The sequence below is a fragment of the Agelaius tricolor genome, unplaced genomic scaffold, assembly GCF_023055355.1.
Source record: "Agelaius tricolor isolate 1412-34295 unplaced genomic scaffold, bAgeTri1.0.p SCAF_10, whole genome shotgun sequence".
In the NCBI taxonomy this organism is placed as follows: Eukaryota; Metazoa; Chordata; class Aves; order Passeriformes; family Icteridae; genus Agelaius; species Agelaius tricolor.
This window is the reverse complement of record NW_027269270.1, coordinates 30936160-30955962: the sequence shown is the minus strand read 5'-3', so window position 1 is coordinate 30955962 and position 19803 is coordinate 30936160. Positions and strand designations below refer to the sequence as shown.

The 19803-nt window shown below is 41.1% G+C and overlaps 1 protein-coding gene across 1 annotated transcript in view; it reads left to right on the top strand.

Moving 5' to 3' along the window:
- Positions 1–17830, top strand: part of LOC139593394 (von Willebrand factor D and EGF domain-containing protein-like) — a 164564-nt gene extending 146734 nt beyond the window's left edge. The window contains exons 7-11 of the mRNA XM_071434220.1: positions 48–265; positions 3307–3380; positions 9067–9337; positions 12512–12690; positions 16903–17830. Coding sequence (XP_071290321.1) covers positions 48–265; positions 3307–3380; positions 9067–9337; positions 12512–12690; positions 16903–17830 — 1670 coding nt within the window. The remainder of the gene's footprint in view (positions 1–47; positions 266–3306; positions 3381–9066; positions 9338–12511; positions 12691–16902) is intronic.
- The last annotated feature ends 1973 nt before the right edge of the window (positions 17831–19803 follow it).

The window sequence follows — 19803 nt, the reverse complement described above, 5'->3', positions numbered from 1 at the left end:
GCACTTTGGACGACTCTTGTCAGGCTCTGTGTTGGTGTTCACTCCAGGCAGCCAGGTCCCAGGGCCCCCAGACATCGCCCTCTCGGCCTGCCAGGTGGATCTGCTGCCGGGGCCGTGCTCGGGGAGCAGCTGTGCAGCAGCTAGGGTGACAGTGACAGCCGTGACCGACTTCGCGCACGACGGGAACCGCGTCAGCCGCCTCAGCGCCCGGCTGGCCGCGCCAGGGGATGTGCTCTGGAGGGCTTACACACCCAGGGATGTGAAGGTGAGGTCCTGAAATCACTTGGAAAATGTGACAAATCTTTTCTTTTTTCCTTTTTTTTTCCTCCTTTTTTTTCCAAAGAAAATAAAATTTCAGGGATGATTGTCATAATGATTTGGGTTGGAAGGGACCTTAAAGACCATCCAGTTCCACCCCCTGCCATGGGCAGGGACACCTTCCACTGTCCCAGGTTGCTCCAAGCCCCATCCAACACTTCCAGGGAATGGGCAGTCACAGCTTCTCTAGGCTACCTGTGCCAGGGCCTCCCTACCTTCACAATAAATTTTTTTTTTCCCTAATATTTGATCCCTCTTTCAGCAGAATAAAGCAAATCAGTCACTTTACACACCAAGAAAATGAAATGGAATTCCCTGTGCTTTGACAGGTTTAGGTTTGATTATTAGTCAGCACATCCATAAGGCCAAGAGCTGGAACACAGAGGTCACCAGGAATGCTCCTGTCCACTGGAAAAGGGGAGAGGGAGAACATGGGTTAGGGAATAAGCACCTTTTTGAGAAGGAGGGAGGGGGAATCTGAGTGTTTGGAGAACATTTTCTGAAAAAGCAGAGGAAAGGCAGAGCCTCAGAAAGGAGAGAGGAGAAGGGGACTCAGCAGTGCCGTGTTTAATTTGTGACTGTGCTGTGAATTGCCAGGACACTTTCAATGACACGTGGCTGCTCCACCTCTTCATTGATACCACTACAAAATGTCCAAAATAAAAAAAAAAAAAAAAAAAAAAACCCAAAAAAAACCCCCAACCAACCAAACAAACAAAAAAGAAACAATCAGGAAGGCAAGCCACACTTTCCCTGTAGAAAGCCTGGCTAAAGAAATGTGGTGAGCAAGGACCAGCCCTTTCTCCATGAAGTTATTTCAGGACCTCAGCTGGGAGGTTTGAGAGCTGTAATCCCACCGTCCCAAAAAATTAACCAGAGCACAGATTTGACTGAGCTGAATTTCTCAGAGCAGGGGCACATCCAAGCTGGAATATCTTAAGTAACTGAAAACAACCCCCCAGTGAAATCCACAAATTCCCTGCCCTAATTTTTGTGGATTTTGTCATGAGAAAATAAGATTAAACTGGACCAAAAGAATGTTTGTCTTCAAAGGTAAAATGCCTGGCATGGGTGTATAACAGTATAACATTTCATCTCCAGAACTGGCTTCTTTTTAAGGTTCTTAAACCAGAAATTACAGCTAATTCAGCATCATGCACTCACACACTCATATTTTTTCTTGAAATTACAAATGCTTTTATTAAAATATGAAGATGTATCAAGTGTGAAATTGAATAAATCAATTTTAATAATAAATTCCATTTATCTCTGTTAAAATTTGATATATGGAAACATAACAGACAATACTTCCCTCCCCCCCATTTTTACATTGCTGCTTTGTAGTTAATTAGAGGCCTTAATGTAACATGGCTCTTGAAGCATAGCAAGAAAAAGTCCATGTATTAAAATCCACGTAATCTTTAATCCTTCTGACTTGTTCAGATATTTTTGATTTATCTGAAAATTGAACAGAAATGGTGGGCAGAACATCCTAACACATGTAGATACCTGTAAACAGGATTTCCTCAGCAAACTACTCCTGCCTCCAACCAGGAATTGTGTCTTCTGCTGGCATTAGAAGGAACAGAGCAGGAAGAGCCACATGGATTTGTACGTGCTAAATTTTTACTTAGGTTGTGTGAGGCTGTGGAGAAAATGGGAAAATTCTGAGACACTTCATATCAGACAGTAAATCCAAATGACACAGCTGACCCCAGATCAAAAAGTTGTTCAAAGAGAGGTTAATTTTTTGAGTCCTCAAGACCATCATTCTAAAAGTTTGGCGTGCCAGACACAGGTGGGCATCTCAGTGTTTCTGTGTCATGGTTAAGGGGTATTTTGAAATACAGATGATGTATTGCTGCAGGTGAGGATTGTTGTCGGGAACTGAAGTTCTATCTTCACCCTCTAATTCATTTATTTAATTTCACCCCTGTTCCCAAAAGCCAGGTTCTGCTTTGTCACTGAGACACTGCACAGGGATATAGCAGCCATCCCTCTTCCCTGCTCCATGGATCCTGGTAGAACTAACTGAAGTGCACCTCTGGGCTCCTCATGGGCAGGGAGGGAGCAAAGAATTAACAGCCCTGGCCAAGAAATCAGTCTGTCAGGATGGATAATGGAAAACCATAACACTCCATCACTCCCACCAGTATGACTGGGGGAGCTCTTCATATCACAAATCACTGCATAACCCAGCCCTGCATTTTTGGGAGCTGGTCAGCAGAGCACTCAGCCATTGAAAAAACACCCTCCTGAGCAGACCTGGCAATGTGGGTGCAGCACTGCCTGGGATTCAGGTGTTACAGCTTCAGAGCCCTGCCCCTGGCTTCTGCAGGCACATCTGCTCCCTGCAGGGCACCAGGGCTCTCTCTGTGACCCACTGGTGCCCAAGGAGGCAAGGGCTGATGCAGATGAAGATCACTGCAGCTGCAGTAGGTCCTTTCCTGTTTCACCCACATACCTAAATCAGTGTCATTTGGAGCTTCCTCATCAATATCTGATCAATATCCACATCAAATAGATAAATCAGCCATTGAGATGCTGTAATGGGAAATCTGAGGTCAAATTGGGGGACAGGCAGCTACTACTAAAACATGCTAATGTTACTTAATTATAGCATACCTTTTTACCATACTTCAGGCAGTAAAATTAGTACAATTTAATGAGCACTCTATTCTCTTGGTAATTTCAGTGAATGATCTGCTCCTTAGCAAAAAGTTTTAATAAAAATACTTCAGCTTTTACCAGATAAAGGAAGACATTACATCAGATGAACAGGAACACTTTGAATTCCCTCATTGGCTATGATTAAACTCTGCTGTTTGAAAGCAAAGCCCATTTTGTCCCTATCTGCAATCATGTTTCAGAAGTCAGATTGTAGTTTGTACTTAACCCATGAATCCTGCCCCTAATGTTTTGTGAGGAACAGTAATGAAGGAAAACTGCTGTGTAGACTGTATTCATTACACATTTCATTTTAACTAGGTCACAGTTCGAGACCTCCCAACAGGGAACTGCTACTCTTTCACTGATCCACACATTATCACATTTGATGGATGGTGAGTATTTTACTTTGAAATAATTTGGCTCAATTACTGCAGTTATCAGTTTCTGGACGTGGCATGCATTTGGGCTTACATTAGAATATCAAAAAAAGCATTGAACAGGTTTGCTTACAATGAGGAATCTTCTCCTTCAACAGCACAAGTGGTTTCCTTCCAGCTGTGTACTTCTTTTAACAAAAGGACTAGAAATGGATTCATCTTTGAGAAGCAATGGGTCTGAGTCTGAATAATTTTTACAAGACAAAGGTCAGATTCCAAAATGTTCTTCAAATAGAACCATCACCAGTGGCTTTGTGAGGGTGTCTACACCACAAGTTGTTGTGTTAGTGACACCCCAGTGCCACCCAATTGACACATTATGTCACCAGGGTGTCACTGTGCAGCACAGCACACAGGGACAGCCTCCACAGGAGTTCAGCAAGATCTGCTGCAAAGTCACTCATCAGAAGGATGCTCTTGGTTTCTTCTGTTTCCAGAGCTGGTTTGTGTCCAGCTGGAGTTGCCAATCATAAACACAACCAAAAAACCCCAAAAAGGTGGCTCTAATGTCTCAGATAAAAAAAAGTACAGAAATTATAAATGTCAAATATCAGGAGAAGAATGCAAAAATAAAGTTGTACATCCTCCTGTAGTGTCCAAATGTCCTTCTGCATTACCCAGCAATAAGCTGCTTAAAGACTTACAGAGCCAAAGTGGTGCCTTTGTGTTTGACAGCCTGAGCTGTACAGAACTTTTCCACATTTAACTCCTCTAATCATTCATTAATCTATTTATCCCAGCTAATTGGCATCACTGAAAGCTTTTAAAATTTGCACCTGGCACATTTGATCCCATGATGCCAATATTTGAGATGACATTCCAATTTTGTCATTCTGCCATTGACCTCCTGATGGCACAGACAGTGACTTTGGGTGCACAGCATCCACAAGGGCTTGGCAGGTGGGAATTTCTGCTATCCTGACATCCCAATTCCAGTCCAACATGCTCTGGAGGTGGCATCTGAAATGATGTCAAAGCTGGAGAAATCTGTTGATGAAATGTGAGTAAGAAAGGCAGTGACTCCATTAAAGGTTACACTTCTGCTTCTAACAAAGATTTCATGTAAATTGGGCAGTCTGAGATAGGAGATTAGCTCTGCTTATCCATGGTTTCCCAGTCCCCCTTCTGCTTTGCTGAACAGCATTTAAATGTGGCCAGGAACTTGTTTCATAAAAGTTTGGGTGCTTTTCTTGCCTTGGAAGCTTCATTAGAGCTGCATGAGGTTCAAAGGTATTCCCATACCTTATGTAGCTGCAATTATTTCAACTCTGGGATATTAAACTAGATCAGAGTATTATTTCAAACCTCTCCATACATTTATATTCTAAAATACTCCCTTTTGATTTAGGGCTGGGAACAGGAAGTTATCTGTCAGATTCTTGTGTTTAGGAAATTATAAATAGCTGAAAAGTACCTCTTGGAATGGGGATACCCTTCCAGCCATGTAGCACATTTTTACATTGCTTCCATGAAAAAAAAAAAAGGTCTAAAACCAAATAAAGCAATTTGATTTGAATAACTCATTTTTAAATCCTATTGTTGATGTCACGCAGGAATGCTTCTAAGCAATTTATGTTCTATTTTGACCCAGGGAGTTTGAAAAAGCCCATCAGTCTGTGCCATCCTTCCTCAGAGTCACACAAACTCAAAAGAGGAAAAACCTGGGATCAGCTTGGCCCCTCAAAAGCTGCACTTTTTTTCCTTGTGGACACACATTCATCCCTGCTCTGTCCAGTGCAGCTTTTAATGAGCCACATTGGTGGGGCTTCGTCCATCTCCATAACCAGGTTATGTCCCTAAGATAGATCACTTCTTGGTATTCAGCCAAGTTTCTTACCCATCATTTCACAGTCCCATTACTCCTACTTATATTCCCATTTATTATTGTAAATAATTTCTCTTTCAATTATTATAATGATTAGGCTACCTTATTACACATCAGTTAAGCAACTTCTCTGACTGCCTATCCAAAAAAAAAAAATTGCTACCACGTTAGCAAATGATTTTAAAGCTCTGCCTTTAAGGAGTGAGGAAAGCAAGGTCTGGAAGGGAAGCGTTCCCCTTTTTTCATGTAAGGAAATCTGGTGGGAAAATGTGTTTGAAATGAGAAACTCTTTGTGGTTTCAAAATTTAAATGAAAATCATGAAAAATTTAAAATTCAACTTCAGTAAAAATAGTTACTTAAATAAATTTGTAAAATTGAAAAATGGTACAAAAATCAAAAGTCTGGAAGTGTTTTTCTTATTGGCAGTACAATTTTCTTACTGAAAGGGCCACTTCCAATGTAATTTTGAGTTCTATTGTGATGTTTCCAATGGTTTTAATCTGACATAGTGAGCTCACGTTACATCTGAGGTAGTTAGCTATTCATTAGACCACTGAAATACCCAACTCCCACTCCTTAATAGCACTCCCCTTTGCTGCGCCTCCTGCTAATACATGTCTGTAGGAATATTTATCTTGTAATCTTTTCATTCTTCTCACCAAAGGCTGTGACTGAAAATCAAAGAAGAATGTGTCATATTTTACAGCATAAGCACAATCAATTTGTGTATATTGGAGCGTAGATGTGAAATAACGTTAATTACACCAGCTAAAATCCAGAGAGAGCACTTCCTTTTATAGCAAAGTACCTTCTAAATTAAACAAATGTGAAAGCCTGGTAAAGCAAAAGTATAGCCCTCATTACTGGTTATGGCACATAATAAATATAAAAGCTTTTCATGCCATAAATTGCAGATTCTTAAATATGAAGTACTAGCTTAAAACTAAATATGCAGAAAATCCTTTTAGGGCAAAGTAAAAAGGGGAATTTCTTTTGGATGGGGAACTATATACATCATTTATGTAATTTTGCATTTTACCTAAACAAAAAAAGTTAAAAGATTTTTCAGACTTCTCAAAAATTTTCACTAATCTGTATTATCCCAACAATATTACCACCAAGGAAATGGCACCATTTGCTGGTTGGCTTTAATTGCTTTCATCATAGGAGCCCACAGCTAAGTCCTGGGCATGAGTAGCCCTGCCAGGTGCTGGGGTTTTGATAGTCTGCAGCAGTTTAGCTGTCCCCAGGCATCCAGTGCCTGCTGAATATAACCCAACATCTGCTCTGAGAGCGACGTGATGGGATGAACACTCTGAAAGCAGAGAACGTCCTTCAGCATCACCCAGCTCCTCACAGGGTCAAGCCTGCCGTGAAATTGTTCCTAGTAGCAAGAAAGAAGGAGCCAACAAATCAAATCATTTGGTGGCAAAGCTGTGGTGGAAAATCTTCAGGAATGACCACAAAAAACGCTGAACAAATACAAAGGTAAAGTGCAGCTTGGTGAGGGGGAAGTGCAGTGTGTGAGTTAATTAAACACTACTAGGTAGTAGGTAGTAGTTGTTTACATATGTTTATATCCCCTTTTGTCCCTCTCTTATGATTTACCAACAGAAATTGTTCCTATAGAAGCTCACTGCCATAACCAAACACTCAGGAGTGTTTTACAATTACTGGATAAAGAACATAACTCGAGCCATGACTTCATGCCAGGACAAGAACTTGCTTCCCCCCTTGGAAAACAATCTAAGTACAAGAGGGGTAGGGAGGGAACCCCTTTTCACCCCATCTGCCCATTGCTGCAGACTCTCAGGGGAACAGGGTGGGGAAGGGCACTGTGGAGGGAGGTTTAGACACAAACAGTGGTGCCTGGTTCACAAGGAATATGCAGAACTCCCTCCTGCAAAAGCTGCTCCAAGCCTACTTCAGGTATTTAGTACTACAAGCAACTCCAAGGTTGTCCAAAGAATCATTATCACAATTACAGTTGTGTAAACATCACAAAAGTTTACCTGACTACATCCAATTATCCATCCAACTGATCTGAAGGCTTCTGGAAGCTCTAATTTAGGCACAGCACAGGTTTGTGCTGTGCAATCTCTGCCATGACTTAATTGAGGGACTCAGAGTGACTTCCAGGGGGGTTGGATTGGGTCCACTGTCAGTGATTATTAAGCAATAAATAGCTCCCCTGACTGCAATGACATTTACATGCATATGCAAAAAGAGCCTTCTCTACCAGGCCGAGATGATTAGTCTGGGTACAGCCAATCTGATGCCTGATTTCCCATCAGCCTCCTTAAACTCCTCTCCTTCTAAGCTGATCCTGTGGAAGGAAACTGTGGAAGGTGCTCTCATAAAATATCCTCTTTCTCCCCCACAAAGATGTCCAAATGGAGCGAGTACTAGAGGTTTAAAGAGATTATCTGCTTTTTATGTTGTCCTTAGTTCTGATCAATCTTAGCAGCAGCATCTATGCAGTGTAATACAGGATTTATGTATCTGATTAGAAAGTAGGATGAGACAGAACCATTCAAAATCTTATCACTTTATGGCCAACCTAAGTTTTTCAAGATGAAAGATAAAGTCAGATGTGCTTTCTATCAGAGAAAAGGAGCTGAAGTTTAAATTTTTTACTATGTTTTAAGCTACAAAGTTATCTCTAGCTTTTTTTTTTTTTCTGAAGAGGAACAAAACACAGAAATGTACATGTAAAAAAGTCACAGTTCATAAGCCATTTGCTTCTCTGCATAAGAAACATTAATGGCCTGAAACAATGAGGATGTTTGTGTGTACTGTTTTAAAAATAATCCTGTTATTTAGCAGAAGCATTTTATACATGGCTTTTAATGTTTTTTATTGTACAAAATAATAAAGCTTATTATTATAAGCTTATAGTTTAGTTTCCACATTAGTTAATTTCATAAAAATTGAGTTGAAAACTAATCACAGTGCCTTAAAAGAAAGCAGAATAATCCATTGTTTTTAAAGATGGAAGCTGTTGGCTTATAGGAAGACAACATCAATAACATATATTAATTATATGGCTACTATTTCCTTTTATATAACAGAATAAAATAGAGTGAGAGTGAGACAAGTTTATGGAGTGAGAGCACAAAGAACAAGCAGAAGAGGGTCCTCTCACAGGCCTCTGTGGTGGAAACCCCAGAGGTTCCAGATGGTTCATGCAGAGGCCAAGCACTTGCAAAGTTGTTAAAGTTATCCTGCTCTTGGCCTCATCCAGACGGAGCAGGGATGTTCCTTACAGAAAAGAATGAAATTCCTAAATTGCTCTCCACGCTGATTGCTGATCCACTGAGTGTGGTAGTTGTGCTTAGGGGAAAGTCATTGAGGGGGAGGAACAAACTCCATTTTATCTGGCTTTCAGAAGAATCCCAGCTTTTCACAGGAAGCCTTCACCTAGCCACAGCCAGACTTGTAAAATTTGGTGATTAGTCACAGAAGAGGTTATTTGAGCACCGATTTCCCTTTGAACATCACACTCTAAAATCAACCAATTTTGTTGAGGCAGGAAACTTCTTCCCATTTGCTTTGCATCAAATGTTTACCCTTTTTATCCATGCCCATTGCCATGGCAGCAGCTGGGACACAACTCCTGCTTTTCACAGGAATCCTTAGGCACTTCCAGCCAACAACTGCCGCGGCGTTCCCTTGGATACAGAGCCAGAGAAACTCTTCCCCAAGTCCAGCCAGCGCTCTGCTCTAATGATGGCGCGCTGCTGAGCGACTCCCCACACAGGTGCATGCTGAGGGTGCCTAACCCTGTCTGGTTTTGTTTCTTTGTGGCTGTTCAGGCGCTACGACAGCCACAAAATCGGGACGTTCCTGCTGAGCCGCAGCGAGTCACGGGCGTTCGAGGTGCACGTCCGCCAGTGGGACTGTGGCGGCCACCGCTCCGCCACCGCCTGCAACTGCGGCGTGGCTGCGCGAGAAGGGGGTGACACCGTGGTGCTGGACACCTGCAATGGCCACTTTCAGGACAGCAGGCCCCAGCTGACCATCAAAAGCACCGAGGCATCGCCACAAGTCAAGATCCTGAAGTCGTACGGAGGCAGGAAAATAACAGTACGTGCGTGGATGGCTGAGCGCTCTGGTGGCGGTTGCGCTTTGAGAACTCGCGTTTAATATTTCTGAATTATCACTGAAGTTGTTCTCAGGGTTTCTGTGGTCGAGATGACACCGAGGTGTTAGAAAGTCTCTTTTTCCCAGCCCTGAGATTGAAGAAGGAGTCAGGATTCTTTGGCTGTGCTTTTCAAGGTTGTTTATTCTCTGTTATCTAAAACATTCTTTTCCTGAACTGCTGAGATCTGTCCAGCAAGTCAGTCCGAGGCACACTGCCCACCCCTGAGGCAGTGTTATCCTTTTATACTAAAAACTACGTTTACATTATTTACAATAATTTCCCAATACCTATCACCTATTTACAATAATTTTCCAATACCTATCACCTATGTTAGACAGTCTCTCTCTAAACCAATCCAAAAGTGTCAACATCACCCAGAGGATGGAGGCTAAGAAGAAGAAAGAAGAAGGACAAGGCACACCCAAATCCCTCCATCTTGGCTTCTGAACCCCCATTCTAAAAACTCAAAATTCTACTTTTCTATCTTGTAACAAACTAACTATCATTCTACTTAAACTCTTTTGGCTTGAGAATCCTCATATAAGGTTGGCAATTTTTCCATGGGCTGAAAATCAAAGCCGCAGGTGTATTTGGCTTTATGCCAAGGTCTCTGAGCCCCCTGGCAGGGGCTCAAGCCATCCAGGGCACCCAGAGGGATGTCCTGGGTTCCAACAGTTCCTATGAAAATATCTGAAGCCATCAGAGTGCCTGCAGCCAAATGTAGAGCAAAAAGAGAGGCAGGGAAGTAGCTGGTTAAAGTGTTGGTTAAGCAAAGTGTGAAACCAAACAGAACAAGTACCTCTGGAAATTTTTTGGTGACACAGCAGAGCTCTGATAGCACTGCTTGCTCTCTGCAGCACTCCATGTTTGCTTATGCCAGGCACTACCCAACCACATCACATAAAGCAAATTTCTTTGCAGAGCTCAAGATATAAATATGCAAGGAAAGATCACAGGTAGCAGAGTAATGGAATTTTTGAGTGGAGCAGTAAGACACTATTATCCAGAGCCTAAGAGCCCCCAAAAGCTATGAAAATGGGCTGTAAATGTGCAACATTTGCTGTAACATAAAGCATTTGCCTAAACAAATATATGGCCACAACTTAGTTTGCATAAGTATTGCTTATCCACACTAATAGACTGAAATCACTGGAAAAATAAGAGCAGGCTGCACCAGGGGTTTTGGTAAAGAAAAGAGCTGCAAATTATGGCCAAGAAGATAATTTTATCCTAGAGTTGTATCATCAAGATTTATTGCTATGAAATGTTTTGGATGAAAATCGGTCCACAGCAGAGCCAGAATGATGCAGGAAGTGCCTGTGCTTGGCTCTCCTTGTGATCTCACTTGGAATAGGCCTCAGGAAGGCAGTAATTGAAAGTCTGTTAATTATAGAATAGAGAAAAAGCAGGAATCAAGCTGTCATTTCATTTTGCAACTGAATGCAATATAATTACTGTTTTATTACTAGGATAATCTTAGCGAGGAATCCCTACTCTCATTTACACCTGAGGTAAAACTCAGGGAAACAAATCAGGGCAGGCTGGGGACACAATATGAATCCTGCTGTGAGGTGAGTGGGAATCTACAGGAACCATGCAGCAGAGAACAAGATCCCTGAGCACACCACTGAGTGGGATGCATCCCAATCTTCCCAGCACTTGTCCATCATTATCCTCATGCAGCTCAGGAACTGGCTCCCACAGGCTCCCACAACATTCAGGGAGGATCAGAATGGGGTTGGGTCACGCAAAGCGGCAGCTTCCAGCAGGGAGTCACTGAATAACTCTGCAAACTGAGGGCTCAAAAAACCTTCTTTGAAGCCTCAATTAGCAGCATTAAATCCAGGTGGGATGCCTTGCCCAAGGCAGCAGGATAGGAAAGGGTTAGAGCCCTCCAAACTCCCAGAATAAATTCACACCTGGAAATATTAATCTGGTCAGCGCAGAAGACTGAGCAATTCTGACTGCAAGGGTTTTACACGCAGCCCTCTAGAAAAAGCCTGAAGTAATGGGGAAATAAAATGGGCAGAATTATAATTTAGTGAAGCCAAACTCTGAGTAAACTCTGGATTCAAGCACAAAAATAAAAATATGAGCTTGTTACACCTTCACAGGTATCAGTAGATATGATGGGGAGGAACTTCAAAGGGACCAGAAAATCCCCACCCAAAATAAAGGAAAACAAAGGACATTATTTGGATTAATAAATTATATTTAGGCAGGGGCCACTTAAAAAAGGAAAATAATACTTTGAAATTATTATAATGAGATGTTGGCAACTCTAATGTATTTTTTAAGATTGACTGAAAATGTTTACTTCTGGATAAAAAGAAAGTATTAATGCTACTTATCAGGATAGCATGTTCCTGCTCCCTCTCCAGGCTCAGAAAATTTTCAAATAGTTTTTTTTAACCTGTAAAAATACAGCAAATAAAAAAAAAAAAGTCAGTTGAACAGATATTTTCTTTTTGCTTTTTTTTTCCCCTTTTATTATTTGGTTAGTAAACCAATCTGAAAAATCCATTATCCACACAGTTACTTCTTGTTTTGAACACTGCTAGGTTTTTTTTTCCTTTTTAAAGGTCAGTGTAAGCCTACCACTAGTCCTTTAATGAGAAAATTGTTTTATCCACTTTAAAACACAATCATTTTCTGGATAATCCGGCCTTGGAAAATGAAACAATTGCTTAGAAGGAAGAAAGATATTTTTCAATCTTGGCAGTTTCCCTAAAAAAAGTTATTATTATAAAATTATTAATATAAAAGACACAATGTTGGCCTTATTGTCAGGGAAGTCACTTCAAAAATTAGCTGGTAACTTACCACTGGGAAAACTTCAATGGAGGCAAATATTAATTTAAGAAGAAAGTACTCATAGAGTTATATATTTATGTAATGCTATCAGATATTAATGCCATGGAATCTGAAAGCAAGCTAAATAATAGCACAAATAAATATTTATAGTGTTTCTAAGTGATCTTAAATTACCTCAGCCATCACTAACATCCTGCTTTGAAATTTTTGCTTATGGAAAGAGATGTTCTTTATTGCATAAAAAGCCTGGTAAGAGCTTCGATGCACTGGAGTTTTGGGTTTTTTTTGTTCTGCCTTTTCAGATCCTGTTCCCTTCTGGGGCATTTGTTCGAGCAGACCTGAGCGAGCGGGGAATGGGTGTGACAGTGAGGACACCGGGCAGGGACTTCAACAGCACCCGGGGCTTGTGTGGCCTCTTTGATGGGAGGGCTCACAACGACCTCAACAACATGCCTCAGGAAGACTTCATAGAGGAGTGGAGGTACAGAGAGCCCAGCCAGGAGATGCTCTGAGCTGTTGGGGAGGACGAAAGTTTGACAAGAAAGTCTCACAGATATGTGTGTGCTTAGCAGAAAGATTTTTGAATGTAGAATCTGAAGAAGGAATGGAAATTGAAGCAAGTTTTGATATGGAGGAAAAGAATTGCTGAGCCAGTCTTACTGGATAACCAAGGAGGCAAAGGGTGTGTTAGTTAGAAGGGGTTTTTATGGCTTAGAGCAAAGGATAAACCCACCTCAAACAAGAAGATGTTTTTACCAAGCAAAAAGAGAGCACAAGCAAACAAGTCAGCAAATGTTGCAAGTAAAGAAAAGGTCTCAGAATTTTCCACTGCAAGAAAACTGAAAAACAACTTCTAGCTTAAACTGTACTGTACTGACTTTAGTGATTGGAGAACAGTAACATGAATATGGTAATTATAGTAGTTATGATAGGCTGTAGATAAAAGTTCAGGTATAGGTTATTCTACTGTATTAAAATGCTCAGCAAAGGGAAGTATAAAATGCAATGTAACCAAAATCAAGGGGTCTCCAGGGCTGCCTGCAGCTGGAGCTGACAGCTGTAGGCACAGGCTCTGTCACCCATGACCCTGGACTGCTGTAACCTCTTGGATGGGATAAATTGCATTTTGGAGAGCCCCTGGAGTCCTGCATCCCTCTTTTCGGCTCTTACACTTAGCACTGTTCCAAATGGCCTTGATGGGTTTATTTCATTACAGACTCCCCTAATGGCCTGCAAAGAGATCTCCTTAACCTAAGGGAGAAGCCTGGAGACCCATCTCCATGCCAGCAGCACAGGGGCTTAATCTTCAGTCAGCACAAAACACATCAGCAGTTTCCAAGAGAGAAGTTTTATATTCACAAGTGATGTCATGTTAACAGCTGTGTTAAGATCCCTCTCAGCTGTTAAAAAATAAATGCAGGTCTCACCCACCCTTGAAAATGTAGGTAGCTGACAATAGGGATTAATTAAGGGTTTCGTATTTCTCTTGTTCTTTTATTCCTGAATGCTAATTACAACATGTGAGTATAGATTAAATGTTACATTTTGACAAAGTCTGGTAATACATGTACCATGCTAAAACCTAATATCAACTCTACTAATAATGACAGTGAGCTCTGAAAACCTGGACTTTCTGGGACAGATGGTCTGGAAACAGAGCCAGGAGTCTGACTCTGACATCTCCCTGTCACAGTCCCTGTCCCTATCCCTGCTCCTGTCTCTATCCCTATCCCACATTTTAATTCCTGTTGCTGAACTTCAAACATGCCTAATAGGTGCTCCTAAAACCAAAATGGGTTTGCTTGTGTAGCCTGGTTTGTGAAGTAAGGAAAAAGAAGGCAAAACACTAACATAGCACTTAATCCATATATGGGAGGTCAGCACAATCCTATAGGAGCAACGAATTTTTAGGCTTCTTACACTTCAGAAAATAAACAAGCACCTCTGTCATATTCTAGTTCTATTCAGTGGGCCTAAATAATGGCTACCTAATGTCTATTTTGGCCTGTCATTATGAATTCTACTATTTAGAATTCAACAGCCATCAGAAACATCCTAATAATGGGGTAATCAGTCAGAGATTGCTTCTGGGAAGGCAGATGGAGAAATAGCTTGGTGCAAGAACCAGCCAATAACTCACTGCCCCAAAAAAGAGCTAAAAGGTCCTTAGGAGCACTTGCTCAAAGCAATTTTGTTGAAAAAGCTGAAGCCAAAGCACAGTGCAAAGGAATTTGGTTATGAAGCACTGAGGAGTTTTCTAGGGCTGTGTGATGGAGATTCCTCAGGGAAGGCAGAAGCTCCTGCTAAGTGAGAAGGGCAGGAGGGGTGGTGAGTTTCATCTTGCACTACTCCCAAGGATGAATTCTCAAGGAGCCCTCAGAACCTGTATAAAAAACCAAACCAACAGAGAAACTGAGGTCACCTCCAGAGGAGACTGGATCTTTCTCTGATCCACTCACTGAGAAAGAGCCCAGTAAAAAACAAAAGCTGGAGGGTGACTTTTCTGCTGCTGTTTTTAATTTCATTTTAAATAACCCTGAAAGCATGCTAAGCTTTCTCCAGCACCTGAAGCCATCTGAGTGCCCACCATCTGGCAGTTCAGAGCTTTCCCTGGCTCCCACCTCTCTCAAGCAGCTGCAGGGCCCTGCATGCACAGATCAGTTTTACACACCAGCTTTCCAACACAACTTTTAAACAGTAAAACAACATCAGAGCTTCCCAGCCACTAAATAGCAACCAGAGAAGAGATGAATTTTGAAACATGTGATTTAAGTAGGCAAAATAAAATCTTCAGACATTTAAAAATACGCCAAGAGACCAGCAGCAATGCTGTTAAATTCTGGACACTTTCTCTATAATAGCATCTAACTCAATTGGATGAAAAAAACTTTTCTTTAGCTCTTCCTGGATTATAGTGGGTGGCTCAGAGGAATGATAGTCTGGTCATCTCATGCAGGGGACAGAGGGGCATTTGAGCTCACTGAGGAGCAGCTGTACATGCATGGCTGTGAGGAAGGAGGGGGTTTCCTTTCTTTCCACACCATACACCTCTGTCTGTGGACAGGGGCTGACCAAAAGAAGGTAATTGGTTTCACATGGGATTAACAGAGGATTTTGTTTCAGTAAGACATCAAGGCAAAAGAGTTTCATTTCAGTGAAATTTTCATTGGTGCATTAAGTTTCTGTCCTGATTCCGGACCAGTTTATGTGGTTGATTTGTTTTTTTATTAAATAAATAATATTTACAATAGCTTCTAGTTTATGTAGTATTATATCAAAGGAGGAGCTACCACTGCTGCCTTAGTCTAGATTTAAATGTACTTGATGCTGAGTGAGGGAAGCTTCAGGGGCAGATAACCCCTCTATTAGAACCAGAGGAATGGAGCGTGAAGGACGCTCATTCAGACACTAAAATGTTCTGTTCAAAGGACAAATCTCTCAATCACCAAAAACATTTTATTTTCCTAGACCATAGAGAAGTGCAGAACAGCTTGTGCATTTCCATGAGCATGAAAACCACCCTTTTGTCTCATACTGTCTCCTGCTGAGCCCACACTTTGGGCAAAACAGTTCCATAAATGTTTGTGCTCATGTTTCAGGAGGAGAAATAGGTTCATTTTGCCACTGTCACTAAGATGTTCTGTTTTAAAGTCATGATTGTGCCAATGATTAAAATGGTACTATCAGATATGCCATTTAAAATGTATTTCTAACAAATTGGATAAAGGCAATTACAGTTTCCAACAACAGTATCTAGTGTTTGGCTCCAATATGTTGGCGAATGCTTTCCCTTTCCTGAAGCCCCAACATTCTGGCTGTAGGACAAAATTAATGCCAAAATAATTTTAATTTTTGGTGCTCTTTCAAATTTTTCTGGTAATGACATGCTGCAAAATATTGGGGCAAAAAACATATCCTTTCCTGTGAAGCTCTAGGATTCCTCTTGTGCTGAACAAACAAGATCAATAAGAGATATGAGATTTCTGAAGAAACTTGAATCATGGCTGTTTATTCAAACTGAAGTCTCTAGAAGTTCATCCATCATTAAAGACTAAATTTAAAAGGGGGAAGAGAATCATCTCAGCTTATATGATAGCCTAGCCCTATGATCAATAGAGAACTGCTTTGTGTTGAAAGAAAAAAAAAAATCAGAGAAACCTCTAGTACAAGGAAAGAATGAAATGAAGTATGAAAAAAAAAAAAAGAGGGGGAAGACATTTAAAAGAAAAAAGTTAGCAATATACATCTTAGAGGACAGATCAGGCACACAGATAAAGATTATTTTCATAATATAGGATTTGAAACAAATATGACCTATTTTTTTATTCTCCAAGAGTTAGCTGTGACACCCAGGGACAAATCGAAGGCCTCTTTCAAGTACAATACACAAAGGGTAACCTGCACCTCAGAAAAAGTCCTGCAAAGAGAAGTCAAGCAGTTGGGCAATGCTCCAGCAAACCACTTAAACATCTGGTATAAAAAGTCTCCATGAATGGCTAGAAAACACATAGGACAACTCAAGAAGGGCAGTGCAAAAGTGACTAAAGAAAACAGGTTAAACTTAAGTGTTTTTTCAAGTACTTTTGCAGATTGGGAATTTATGTTTACCCTACCCTAAGTGAAAGTTTCCTTCTATGATAGACTAATTTGTTGAAAGCTTTTTTCTTCTAATCCCTTCCTATTTTTAAATCAGAATTCCTCCAGGGAAGAGTTTATTTGACAAGGCTCCAGCACCCTCTGAGAGGAAGCAAAGGAAAAGCTTCTGCAGATGCCAGAAGGAGAGCACCAAGCCTGTGCCCGTGGCAAACACAAAAAATGCCTTTCAGACTCCTTCCCCGGAGCCCTCTGGTTGCCATCATGACCATGTGGACCACAGCTTTGCAATCCCATATCTGGATGTTACATCTGAGTTTGTCACTCACTCAGAAGCAGAGTCAACTCTGAGAAAAGATGGGAAACTACCGACCAAGGCTTTTGGTCAAAGATATTTTTCTAAATCAGTCCAAAAGCGAAGAAGCCCCGAGGTCCCACTAAAGCACCTCCCACACAATGTTTCCATGAATAGCAACAGCTCCATTGACTCTACCAAACCAACAGGAGAGCTAAGGAAAGCAAAAAGGCAAGACAAGTATTTTAAAGACTCATCCTTTCACCCAGTGCATGGCCCAGCCCAGAGACACTCTGAGAGCTTTGCATATTTTTTCCCCGAGGACTATTTTGAAGGGGTTCGGATGAAAATCCCACTGTCATGGCCCACTCCCAATGGCCTGACTGCCACCAAAGCTCAGGAGATTTGCCACCAAATTCTTGCAAACTCCACCATTGGCTTGGCATGCAAAGGCCTCCTGGCCAAACACCTGGATGAGGCAATCGATATTTGCCTGTTGGACCTGCAGCTCAAAGATGACATGGCTTGGGCGAGGGCACTGATCGCCCTTTTGGAAAATGAGTGTGAAAGGAGAGTGCTGGGGAGCAGGAAGGGAGAGTTCCCTGTTGGAAACCAGCCCTCTGCTGCCTGGGAGGAGATCCTCGCTGCTCTCCGGTGTCCCTGCACGGAGCTGGGCTGCCAGTGCCCTGCAGGCCACAGCTCCCACCACGGCAGCACTGCCAAAAGTGAGTAAAACCTTCTTTCCATATTGGCAGTGAGTAAAACCTTCCTTCCATATTGGCATTATTAGGCAGAACATCTGCACAGAGTTGTTTGCTCTTCAAGCGGCGCTACCGGTATTTGATGAATTAGTAATCAGGTTTTGACCTTGAGGAGCCAATCAAAATATCTGGTTGGCTGGTCCTTCGCTTTTTTTGCCTCAGTAACTTTTTAAAAATGGATTTTACAAGCCCCTTAGCAAATTGGTTTTGCAGAAGTGATTTTCTTTACATCTGATCTATCACCGGCATGCTGACAAGCAGGCTTCTCACAAAAAAAAAGAGGAGCGTCCTGCTCACCTTGTGGTCAATATTCATGTAAGCAGTGTAGAGATATGTCTTTCTTCTTTTTTTTTTCTGGTCCAGAGAAAATAAAGTTTGAGCCTTAATTTCAAACACTATACTAGTAACAACACAAAATTAAAAGTGACAAAATGAACAAGCAATTCTGCCGAAGCCATCAGATAGGGTCAGTCTAGGGTCAGTCACCATGGCTTAGCTGAGACATCCAAATCTTCAGCCAGCCCCAGGAGCCCAGTGGCACATCTGACACCCCAATGAATTTATTATCAGGGATGGGTTAACCAATATTCTTCACATTAAACATAACTTCAGTGCATGGGTTTAAAGCAGTTAAAATATATCCTGACATCCTTTTTTTCTGTTAATGACAGGCTAAAATTTGCAGAATAACTTCCCAAATATGGAAGAATTAATTCTCTTTCACACAGAGAATAACTGACACCAGGGACTGAAAAGTGAGTTGAGCAATTTTGAAGCAATTGCCCAACATACAATGTTCAATGTTTAACTTATTTCTCTGTGATACGGAGAGGTTAGGGGGCTTGCTTGGGCCAAATTTTAAAATTTTATTTTTCTATGGCTGAAATCTCTCAGATTGGAGGAAAATAGCTTCAATGTGACCTTTCAAGTAAAAGCTAATGGCACCTTGTCATCTTGCTGTGACATCAAATATAAACAAGGACAGGGAACAGAGCTCAACCTGCGATTGCACAGGGAGGTGAGAACTGGAAAACAAACACGCATCAGCTGTGGCAAACACCCCCAAAACCATTGCCTTCCTCTTCCCTGACTGCTTTTTCTGACTCTTGCTGCCTTTGCCTTGTGCATTTCCAATGTTCAGCTGGACAAGGTGCTGGGCCATCTTGTCTAGACAATGCTTTTTCCTGAATTAGAGAAAAATTGAGAATAAAAAAAAAAAACCATAAAAATTAAAACCAAGTTAACAAGTGGCATGCTTAATTTTCAGGATATTCTTCCTTGTCTTTGGTATAAATGCAGAAAAGTTAGGAGAAAATATCACACAATAAATTCATTTCAACATTAACTATGGAGAGGAAAAAGTGCTGCCACTTTCTAGAGTGAATCAGTGGAATGAGCTGCAATGAGATCCATTATTAAAGACCATTTATGAATTCATTTATTAGTGATTTAGAATATTTTTCTATATATACAAAAATTGAGAAGCTGTTATATATATATATATTATATATATATATATATATACAGATATAGATAGATATAGATATATACATATAAAATTACCTGATCTTGTGAATGAAATATAAAGCAGATCTATACATACAGCCTGAGGTCAGATCCCCTGCAAGGAGAAATAAAATCTTAGTTCTGGCTTGCCAATCATCCTGACATTATTATACCAAGAAAAGGTCATCTAGATTATTTGGTACAGTCAATCAAGGCAAGCCTCCATGGGAACTTCACCTTTGGCTGTTCTTGATTTTTGAATTTAATTCAAAATATATTTAAGGTTATTTGCTTGTTTTCACATTTCACATGCAGAAATGTTCTACACAGACAGCATGGAATCATTTAGATTGGAAAGGATCTGGGAGATCGTGGAATCCAACCCTTAACCCAGCGCTGCCATCTTTACCACCAAACCATGTCCCCAAGTGTCACATCT